The 11,870-nt window shown below is 42.9% G+C and overlaps 1 protein-coding gene across 1 annotated transcript; it reads right to left on the bottom strand.

The window, feature by feature from the left end:
- Positions 1–346: 346 nt before the first annotated feature.
- Positions 347–11,366, bottom strand: RCN1 (reticulocalbin 1; the record flags this gene model as incomplete). The annotated part of the gene is made up of 6 exons (XM_082283076.1): positions 347–1,601; positions 2,474–2,673; positions 5,259–5,319; positions 5,843–6,021; positions 7,582–7,775; positions 11,152–11,366. 6 exons carry the CDS (start codon positions 11,364–11,366, stop codon positions 1,494–1,496), a joined length of 957 nt encoding a protein of 318 aa, XP_082139202.1. The 3' UTR covers positions 347–1,493.
- Between the last annotated feature and the right edge of the window lie 504 nt (positions 11,367–11,870).

Below are 11,870 nucleotides of genomic sequence, written 5' to 3'. Positions count from 1 at the left end.
ACTGCTGAAGTGTCTCACACCGTGGGAGTCTCAAAGCTCCCCTCTGGATGGTTATGGGACCAGTGTGTGAGGCTGGTACACCAAACCTTCCAGGAACCTCCCAGAGAACGCTGCTGTGGAGCCCTGAGCACCCAGTATTAGTGTCCAGAGCAACGATGTGTACTGCACTCCTTTTTGGCTTTGCTTTTTTTTTAATGAGGTGAGGAAGAACAGTTGGTGCTGTATGGCCAGATGCTTTTGGAAAAGACCACCCAATGCCTTGGGAACTACTGGCTTTAGAGGCTTGGTTTGTGCTTTCACATCATCTCTCTCTGCTAATCTGTGTTAGCATTATTGCACCTTCACAGTATCAAAAAGAAGTATTGGTTTTATTGTGCTTATTTTAAAACCAGTACATTTACAAACAACCAAACTTAGATAAGTTGGGTATATAAAAATATACATGTAACAACTCACATTATACAGTAAAAAAGAAAGCACCTGTGTGGAAAGCTTCCCCCCCCATTTTTTAGAAGGAGAGCTGTCTTTAGAGTTGCATCAGTAACATGTACTTAAAACATATATACACACAAACCCAGAACTTCAGCCACAAAAATCTGTCCTCTTATGTGGCAGAGGAGACAGAAGGCCCAGAGGGGTGATATGTCTCATTCCTTCTCCATCACAGAACTGCTGCCATTCACACTGTGTGAACAAGAGCATGGCTCGGGTAAAGTGTGAAAAGCGGGAGATAAATTATGCTCCATGTGGCACAACTCCTCCCAGGAAACAGCAAACCCGAGGGCCCACAAAGAGTTGGACCTTACCCTGTTGTCAGAAGGAGCAGCTGCCACGCTGGACTCTGCATCCCTGGCTGGCAAGGCTGAGGTTGGGCTCCAGTGCTATCTCTGCACTGTCGTGGGGCCAGGGACAAGGACCACCTTGCACTTGGAAAGCAGGAGCCAGGGGGCTGCTGGACACTCCTGCAGCACCACTGACGCAAACTGGGACACAGAAATTGTGTGGAGACAAAGCTGGTATTGAACTCTTCTCTGGATAGGAAGCTCAAAGGGTTAACTCTAAACTGTTACATGCTATTAGAAAAGACAACTAAATAACTTAAGTCTGTTTAAACATTAGGTTTCTAATCCTAGGTGCATTTCACCATGGTAAAACTGGGTATTTGAAGAAAATACTTGGCTATTAAATATTTTTGCAATTATGTTTTTAGAAGTGCCTTTTCTGTGTCAGGCTCTAACCTATACAGAAAAGTTACCTCCTTATTTTTTCAAAAACAAAACTGTAGTAATTATATACTGTATTTAACCATGTGAAAAGAGTAAAAAAATTATTTCTATGCAGTTTCTGAGGTAATAACCTGGCATGTTAAAAATAGTATTAACGCAGGTCATTCAGTTGTGAGTGTCCCTTGCCCATCTTCCTCTAAGAGGGGATGGACACTGATTTCAGTAAAGTGGAGAAAAGACGTGTGGCATGCTGGTTGGTACAGTGTATCATAGTTCATCATGGTTTCTTGTGAGGTCCTCCCCATAATTAGTAGCTTGACTTCCAACGAACATATTCCAATTGTCCAGAACCTCCTCTTTTGTTAGTTTTTGATCCTGGTAGGAGGAAAACAAAACCTCTGTAAGATTATTTTCAAAGCTAAGTCAAAGACACACCAGCACAGACTTGCAAGAGCCCTGGGAAGCACACAGTTCTTCACAGCAGAGGACTGCAGGTTCAGCAATCATTTGTAACTGTCACAGTGAGTGAAATTTGGACCTCAATGGAAGATAGAAGTCCCACACACTTCACTTGGGTCAAACTGCTAATTGAAAGTTCTTTGTAATGAACCCACTGCCAAGCAGTAGGTTAACAGTGGATTATCTGGTACACAGTTTTGCCCTGTGGTTTGGTTCATCTTCCTGACAGTAAAAATGAAAATCCTCTGGTATGCTTTGTGGAAGACGGTTGCTCATGTTAGCAATTTACACTTTCTGTGTTGAGTGTTTTGGCTTTCAGGTTCCAACTTTCCTTGCATTACACTTCTGAAGATCACCATCTGGAATCTACTGTCACACATCAGAAGTGGTGTTTAAGTGAAAGAAACATGCTTGATTATAGAACTGAAAGTGGTTTTGCTACCCCCCATCTAATTGTAGCTTTATTTTCCTCTTGTAGTCTATATTAACATACAAAAGTCAAGACCACTCTTAAAGGAAAAATTGTATTTTTGCTGTGTTAAACATCCAGTTTCTTATCTCACCTAATGAAAGCCAGGGGAACTTCTAGAGCTGGTAAACGGTATTTTACTACTTTTACTTTGTGACTTTAACACTACCAACTGAAACTGGCATGGAAACACTAATCTACTAGCAATTCTAGCCTCTGAAGAAAAGTTATTGGGAATAAATTCTTGCAAGCTGATATTTAAAAAAACCCTCACCACCTCATATAACTTCTTTAAAAACTATACTGGAACACTACATACCTTGTCTACATCAGATTCGTAGACTAAGTGCCTGGCTTCAGCTAGTGCATGATCATAGTCTTGGGGGAGGATCCAGTGCTGGATCTCATCTTTGTCCATCTTTCCATCCTTGTTGAGATCACGAAAATCTGAAAACTGCTCACGCTCTGTAATCACCCAGTCAGGCTCCGGTCCACCCTCTTCATTTGCAAACATATCAGCTGGAGAGGAAATAAGGGTCTTACTTGAGTCATATTTACTTTGCAAATTATGCACAAACTAAAGATATTTGCACAGTGCTCCTCAGAGAAAGACCAGTGTCTCTGTACAGAAAAAGCAATGTGGGGTGTAAATAGAGTAGCTGTGTGTACCTTCTCTCAGGCCTATTTCTTCAGTGCTGGTGATTCTGCCCGTTCTCACATTACCCTGTATCATACCTGTGTGCTGCTGGTGAGGCTAACAGGAGAGGTGAACGTGCTCAAAGGCCATCATCTGCTGAATTTCAGTATGAACAAAATCCTCTAACGATCTTTGGTTAAATAGCAGTCATAAGCTTTAGTGCTAGGCTCAGTCACATGGGGAGAAAGGAACTCAGCCATTTTATCTTGTCCCTGCCAGCAAATGATCAGACTCCAGCCAGCAGAGAGTGATTAAAGGAAAAAAGGTACAGGGGGAATTTAGGCAAACAAAAATTGCTAAGTGGAACTTGCATGCTTTTGTACTGCTCTTAGAGAAGTCTGTGTAAGAGACATTCAGCTTACTAGATCAGTTCTCTTTTAACCAAGCAGTTCTGTAGCACATGCAGTAGAAGACACTCTTCCACAAAGACAGACCTGGAGAAGGCACGGATCATGGTGCATTCTGTGAGAAACCACAGGCACAGTGCACTTGTCACAGATTGCTACCTGGGGAAGGAGCACCACTTGTGACACAGGACAGAGATTACACACATGAGCTGCTCTGTACATCAGTCCTGTGCTGCATTTTGGAAGCATTGGTAGGACCACACCACACTGGCAGCTGCTTTCTGCATGAACACAGGAGACTGGCAGTGATTATTAAAACCAAGTGACTTGTAACTGTTCTTTACATCACAGGGCTTTCCATATGATGAGTGGTGTGTCCATGTCATTCTTCTGGTCACTGTGGCCAATCCTTTCCTGCTCATCAGGACTGCTTATTCCTCAATCCTTCCACTTTTCTATTTAGAATTAAAGCTGCTTTGTGATACTATTCCTCTCCTCTCCAGTGCCTTTTGGGTTTGGTTTTCAAGGATGTGCTAAGAAGTGTACCCACACGGATGGTCTGAGGGCCAGAGGCTGGCTGGTATCTATGGGAGACATAAATGCTGAATTCAAAGCCAGAAATAACCCCCCCGACCCTGCAGGGTGAGTGTGTACACTGGGCTGAGGTTCTCCTTTGTCACAGTGTCCCTGAAATACTCTGTCACCTGCCCATGCACAGTGAGAATTTAGTTCTCTCTGCTCAACATTTTTATAGGTATTTTGCTCTGCTGCTTGTGTAAATCTAAACCAAATTTTGTAAAAGACAAAATGGGAGGAAAGAAGGAAAAAGAGGGTGGAATCATACCATACCCTTCATGAAATCTCCCCAACAGATACTCTAGATCTAGAGACCGAAATTTTTGGACGTCTTTTTGTTGTTCCTTATAAGCTAGCAAAGAAGAGATTTAGTTTTCTGTTGGTTTCTTAATCCCAACTTCATCAAAATTAAAAAAAATTACATCTGAAAAAGGAAAGTAGGAATATTTTAAGCATAGTTTTCTCAACTCATGAAGAAAACTTCAGACAACACATTCACTTTCTTTTTTCATTTTTTAAAGTGCAAATTATATTGTTTATTTGAAGCAACTGACATGTCCTGTCAATTTGATTTTTATCATCCTTGCCAATGTGGGGTGATCGTGACTAGAACATTCTATGTTCCTATCTATAGAAGACAAGAAAAACCAGCATTCACATGGTAACAAATGTTGACAATTACCTTATAATTATATGTAGGTAATGTCACTGAATGAACTGAAATTACTGTGGAAATTATGCTGCTCTGTTATTTCAGTCATAGATGAATAGCATTCACTTTCTGGGCTAAATATAATTTACAAGGAACAGAACCCCCCTGCCATTAATTAGTGTGTGTATATTGTTCCTGATTCTATGTGAAGTGATCTTTATAGCACCACCAGAAACAGAAAGATTCATCCAACTTTGCACTAATGCTTTCTTAGTGCTACTTTCTGGATTTAAAATTCATCAAAATGTAATGGCATCATCACTACAGAAGTAGGAGTTTTACTTACTAATTAAACTAGGAAAAAAACTAGTGGGAACAAGGTGAATTTTCTCTTTTTGCAATGTTTGCTTCCCAGATGTTTTGGATATTTGAGAACCATCCAACCTTGGCAAAAGACTAATTCATTTTCTGATCCTCCTGCATTTCTAAACAAAGCCTTCAAACAGCAGTTAACATAGTGTAATATACAGAGAATATCCCTGCCATGAAAAATATTATTCCAAATTCTCTTATTTTGTTCTCATATTAACTCTTAGCTGAGTTAAATGAGAGCAAGAGGAGAATTTGGTGCTGTGAAGTGTGAGGAACTTTTCCTGGTCATGTTGCTATCCACCTAAAATGAAATTAAACGTTCTGGGTTGGATGGCTGGTGTAAAATACTTGAACTGGAACACAGAACTGTTAATCTCTGAGTTGTTAATGTTGCTGCAAATTTGAGAGAAGATGGAAAAATGGACTGGAGATTATATAAGAAACAAGTAACAGCACTTACCAATGTATTCATCTTGATCCACAAAACCATCCTCATTTTTGTCTATGTCTTCTAAGGTTTCCTGGAAAACAATTTTGCATTAAACTAATCAAGAAAAAACTGACAGTTCTGACTGTCTACTTTTGATCCTTTAATATTCTGAGGCCTTGACCTGCCCCTGTACACAACTGAATGCAGTCTCACTTAAGTCCAGGGTGACTGTTGTTTATACAATGAATATACAAATATCCTTTCACATTGAAAGAATTCTGTGTATGAATGAACTGCTTAAGTTAGGGGCAGATACAAGCTTGCATGAAATACTCAGCTGCTGCATGTCAGCACACCCTCCTTTTATTTTGGTTTAAGTCTGTGCCCCAAGATTGTTTCTTGATTCAATTCAGGAGCTGTCTAAGTGCACTTAACAAGTCTCTCTTATATTGAGAGTTCTAAATCAAGTCAGTATCACGAAAGGCATCCCTTTCTGTTCCCCATTTAGCTATTATGTGTGTGTCTCTTTCTAAACCCTGCCTGGAAAGGTTAGAGAAGACTTCAAAGTTCATCCATAAAAGTAGAAACAATGGCATTGATTTTGCTTTGCTTACTAAGACAACGATGTTTTTCATGTGCTCAAACTCCTCTGGGTGAAGGAAAGCAGTGAATTCTTCACGAGTGGCAGCCAAGTCTCCATCCAGATCTGCAGTTTTGAATCGTCTTTCATCTCTGGGCAGCATTTTCTTAAAACTGTGCTGATCAGTTGCATCTTGGAATTCCTCTGGATTTTCTGCAAATAAATCAAGATGATCTCAGAAGTGTTTTCCTTTAAAACATACTGTGAAACAAAGCTGTTTGAGTCTAGAAATACAAGGGTTTATTGCCAGAATAGCTGTTGTTCTAAATGGAACTTCTCTTCCCTGTGAAGTTTTAAATTCAGGGGTCAAGTACTTGGTTTGATTTTTAAAGGTGACAGTAGTAGAGGTAAATTTCTGAGCAAGCCTTCTGTTGCAATCCAGATTAATGGATTTTGCAGTATTATTATCCCTCACAAATTTTTTTTATCTGCCTTTACAAGCATCACTTAGGCAGTAGTCGGGGTAGACTTCATTCACAGAAGTTTTCTTCTTCTTTAGGAATCAGTACAATCCATACAACTTTTCAGTTTCAAGAAGAGCAAACCAAGGAAACGTGGTTTCAGAAGGTGGCAGACTGACTGAAATTATCTCAGTGCTACGCCTCTGCTACATGGAACCTAACAATTATTTTCAGTTTAAAACAATGACATTTTTTCAGGGTGTTCAGTGGCATAAAAGGAATGGTATTTGATATAATTTTTAAAATAGGATCATTAAACTGACTTTTAAAATGAAAAATACTTCTAACAATTTCACAATTCATATGTTGAGAGACAAACACAGGTGAAAAAGACTATGCCAGGAATTAGAGATGGGAATTTTAAGTATTCATTAACACTAGCCCACAATGCTGCTCTCCAAATCTTGGGGCTTAGAGGGAGCAAAGACAAAGGTCTGAGAAGGGTTCCAGGGATAATGCTGCAGGGACTGTGTGTCAAATATTTCTTTCCACAAATGCAAAAAGCTCCATTTTAATCTAAGGTAGACTTTGGAATTATTACTGCTACAGGAAGCTTGCTCTAGAAACTGCCTCTGTGGCAGGTAAATATTGTCTTCTCATTTCCGGTAAGTATAAATGGTCAATTAATACTGATTTGTTGCTCTGTCAGTATTGCCCTTTAGCTTAAGTGATCTCTTCTCCTCCTCTTCCTACATTAACTTATAAAAGCAACGGGAACATGGAGGGGGGTGGGGGGAATTCAGGTATATTTTAAAATAAATGTTTCTTTTGCCTGATTTGTTAAGGATTTTCATTTGCAGTTGATCAGTCTGAAGCATGTTATTCTGCAAGAATGATTTTAATCAATAACTTTGCTATAGTTTAGACACAGACTAAATTTTTAACATCTAGACATAAGATTTTTAGAGACTAAATTCACAAATACAGTTAATTAGACAATATATTATTTTTTAATTAAAGTACCCTTTTTAATGTTAAAAATAATACATATCTAACTGGAGGAGACTTTAATTCAGCTGTGTCAGTATATTTAATGATACCTCTACAAAACCTTCTGTGTGCTGGTGACCCATGTGCAAAGGGCTGCAATAAATAACTAAAAAGTGCTTTTGACCTCTGAGCATCTATAAAATTTAATGTGAGCTTCAAGAGCCCTAAATGTGACACCAAACTCCTGTTGACTGTAAGGCAAGAAATCATATTTTATAATCTCAAAAATCCTTGATCATACAATGTGAAGATGTTCTCTTACCTAGATAATAACCATATGTGGCTTGTTTGTATTCTTCCCAGGCAATTTTATCATCCTTGTTTAGATCATAGTCTTTCCAAACTTTAGCCACATTTTCATAGATGTAGCGTTTCTGTACTCGTTTAATCCAGGTTTTTAATTCCTCTGTTGTGATATAGCCATCTTTGTTGTCATCTATTCTATCCACAATCTTCCTGTAAAAAGAGATCAGCATCTTTAAGAGCTGGCAGAAAACCCAACTGCATGTCAGGCCAATTTTAGTGATCTTTATCTGGCCCTGATTTTCCACAAAGACGGACTGTCCCAAACTCATAAAGCTGTCCTACTGGTTAAGGCTTTCCTGCATTTTACACATCATCTTAAGGAATATGTCTCTATTCATTTTTCAACATTGCTACAAATAATTCAGAGGGAACTTGCACAACCAAAATTAGTGAACAGAGAACACCTGGCTTTCTTAGGTTGTGTCTGCTATCTTAGGGGGACCTGTTCTTCACTGCCTATAGGGCGTGGCCATGCTGGCTCAGAGCAGGAGACACCAATTTCACTTCAGGACAAGCCCTGTACTCAAACTTCCTGGAGGCAAACAGGGCAAAAATCCAGGACTTGGTGGACACCCGCAGTTTCTCCTTTGGCTTTCCAGCAGACTGACCCCAGGGTGAAGTGAGCTATATGACTGTGTAATGCTGGGGATGTACACCAGGTACAGTCTCCCCTTCCATGCCTTGTTTCTTTTCTTTCATTCCCAGTGGAAAGCAGTATTGCTGGTGTTGCCAGGAATGCCTGTTACTCACTTAAGCAATACCAAGTCTGCAGCAGGTCTCCAGCCATCGCTGGCAGCTGGGCTATAAACCTCTGTCCAGTGTAAAGCTGCCAGCCTTAAGCCCTGTTGAAATCAGCAGGAATAACAGGTCCTGGTGTATTCCCAGGGGAACCTCCATCTTTGAAACATTCTGCACACAGCTGCAGTTTAAAAAAAGGACAATGCTCTCTCTACCATTTATGTTCTCTGCAATTAATCACTCTGCAATAGAGCAGCACCATTTTGGGGCTGAGCTTTTAAAACTGGCTTCTGTCCCTGCTCTTGGAATTGGGGCACCTTGGTTCTCTGGCACATCCAGATTGGCTTTGGGGACATCAGCACCCTTCACCCAGCTCATGAGGTGCAGGGGCAGCCTGTCTGCAGGTGGCCTGCGCCTCATCTGGTGGCCGGCTCACGCCATGCCTATGGAATACTGACGTGCCATTGGAATGATGGGGTAAGAGCAGGAGCTGACTTGTCTAAATCCTGACTTGACATTCAATAGGTGAGCTCCTCCAGGCAACCAGAGGACACAGGGAAAAGATCTGCACTTTTAAACATTCTTTTCAATTCCACATCTTGGTTCTCCACAAAGAAACCACACCTGGCCAACTGGACTGCTCAAGTAGTAAAGCTATGTCTCTTCCCAAGCCTTTGCTATAGAAGTGGTTGCTGAAATAACAGCAGCAGCTTCTGCTGAACTTCCAGCAATCTTGTGTGAGTCCGATAGCATCAGACTGAATTCATAAACATGCTGTTTCTGAGCTACGGGGCAAAAAAGGGGCTGCTGAATTTCCTTTCTGAATTAGTGAAGTATGAATTAACTGACTAGAAACCCTTTTCTCTTTTGTATCAATTGGTTGCCAATTGTCCCTTTTATTTGTCACCAGATTTTCCCCACAATGAATTTAATTTCATTTGTTTATCTGGTATTTCTTTTGACTGTTAAATGTATTAAATGATTATGCTAGTAGCTCTTGGCAATGTATAACATGAAAGAAGCCAGACTGTGTACCAGAAAATGTTTCATGCCTCCTCCTTTTCACCTGTTTTTATAGGTCCATTACATCCATGTGCACTATTCCACCCCACTTCTCAGCTGAAGATGGGGTCAATGAAAGAGTCTTGCCAACAGGTTCCCAAAGGCACAGGTAAAAAGCTGTTGTATGGACTGTGGACCTCACTTTTTACTGTTGTTACTATTGGGATGACCAATGTGCTGCTACACTTCCTAAGCAAAGTAAAATGGCTTATAAATATAGCAGCATGCACTGGTTAGAGCAGCAGACTGCATGTTTCTGTTTTCTCCCAGAAATAATTTTAAAATAACTTTTAATTAAATCTGCCTTCTTCCTAAAAGCAAATCACTTGCTGAGAAGTGACTCTATTTGTAACCCACTACAGAAGTTGCCCATAACAAAACTGTGGTGGAAGTGGTTCAGTATATCTGATTATCAAGCCACAAAATGTTTTTTAAATCCTCTCCTTACCTCCCAGTATGCTATCCAAAATTACAAGCTTGGGAAATGCTGAAAGTTATGAAACTTTCCCAAAGGCCCCCCAGGAACATCCCTGATGTTCTGATGCACAGTGCTCATCCCACAATGTGTCCTCAGGGGCCATATCTCAGTCACCTCCATTTAAAAGGTTATTGACTGTGGCTGTACTTGAACGTGCCTGTGTCACCTCTCCAAAGGGCAATCAGTGAGATCACTGGAAGTTAAACTTCTTCCCTTGCTTGTAAAACATTTGTAAAAACTGTTTAAAACCAGCTCTATTGTTAAATCATACCCCTGACTGCATTATCAGTACTAGTAAGTTCGGACCAATATTAAGAGGGCATGTCCATTTTGGTGATACAACTCGAGAATAGATCATGAATGCTGAGAACATGGTTTCTTTTACTCCTCCTTGAAACAATGAGGATGAAGTTGGTCACTTCTGGTAACCACTTTATCTGTTTACTTGCTGAGACACAAATAGTAGTGACAGCTTTCAGAAGGATAAAGAGGTTACTTGGTGAGATTACAGTGCTACTGCTTATGATGGGACTAGAGAGAAAATTAGCAAGTGCCACTCCCTATGGAAGGGAAGGCAAGGGGAATCTTAGTGAGAACGTGCAGATATTTTAATCCTCCTTGTGGTAACTACATCCAAGGATCTTTCTTTAACTTCTATTAAATTTAGTTCTTCTCAGTGATCTGGCTTCCTGTTGGTGTAAAGGAGGGAGAAGCAGTAAAGTAAGGCATGGTCTCTGTTCTTGGCATAAAGAGCAGCATGGAAGTAAGAGCAACTGAAACACTGAGCAAAGAAGTCACAAGTGGAAAAGCTGTGGGAAGATCCTTGAAGTAGCTGTAAAGGACGAATGGTTTAAACTCGATTAACAGTGATACGGTGTGGGCAAGTGCTCCAGAGGCAGGGAGCTGCAGCAGCAAAGCCCTCTGGCAGCAGGTCCAACACCGGGGCACAGCACCACGTACAGCAGCTCCCTCCGCGAGGCTTATTCCTGTGGGGCCAGAAAAGGCAGGAGAGAAAAACACCAAAGCCATGAATTGTTGGCTGCTCCTTTGCAAAAGCAGCGGGGTGTGAGAGAAGTCGAAATCCAGAGGTTCGACCCGCAGGCCACGCTGGGGTACAGGGTCCCGCTGCACGAGCCCCTCAGGCTGGGAAGGGTTCCGCACCCCCCGGGACACTGAGGCAGCCCCAGGCCGCCTCCTCCGTCCCGGGCCCACCCCCTGCCACGTCTCCCGGCCGGGCCGGGCGCTCACCCCAGGCGCTCGCGGCTCTCCTCCGGGCTGAGCTGGTCGAAGCTCCGCGCCTCCTCCTTGCCCAGGAAGGCCTCGTGGTCGTACTGGAAGCCGGGCCGGTCCTCGTGCTGCGCGGCTCCGGGCCGGGCCCGCTCCTGCCGCACCGTAGGCTTGCCCAGCGCGCCCGCCGCCAGCAGCAGCGCGGGCAGCACCCAGAGCGCCCCGCCGCCCGCCATGCCCCGCCGGCCCGGCTCTCGCAGCCCCGCTCCGCTTCGCTGCCCGCCCGGCCCGGCACCGCCCCGCCCCGGGCCCGCTCCGCCCCCGGGCCGGCCATTGGCAGCGCGCCCGGCCCGGCCGCGCCACGTCCGCACAGGGGCCCAGGCGGCGGGGCCGGGGCCGCGGGCAGAGCCGGCACGGGGCACGGCGGCAGCGCCCGGGCCGGTCCGCTCGGCATCGCCGGAGCGCCCCGAGCTCGGCCTCATCAACACCAGGGCAGCTCGAAACAGCGGCTAGGGGCTGTCCCGTCGCTGCTGTTCATTCATCCGCTGCACCAGGTTGATGATGGTTTGTGCTGTCATCCTAAATCGGTCGGGAAAGGACAAAAGTCTAATTTTTTCCTTTTCGTGCCAAGTAACAATACGGCTATAAAAAAACCACAAACAACAGCAAACCCTCCATGCTGTCTTGAGTGTTGATAACCCAAAAATGTGGGGAGAAAAGGCTGCCAGCACTCTCACAAA

Source organism: Coloeus monedula, assembly GCF_965178545.1.
Source record: "Coloeus monedula genome assembly, chromosome: 6".
Taxonomy (NCBI): Eukaryota; Metazoa; Chordata; class Aves; order Passeriformes; family Corvidae; genus Coloeus; species Coloeus monedula.
This window is presented reverse-complemented; position numbering and strand designations above follow the sequence as displayed.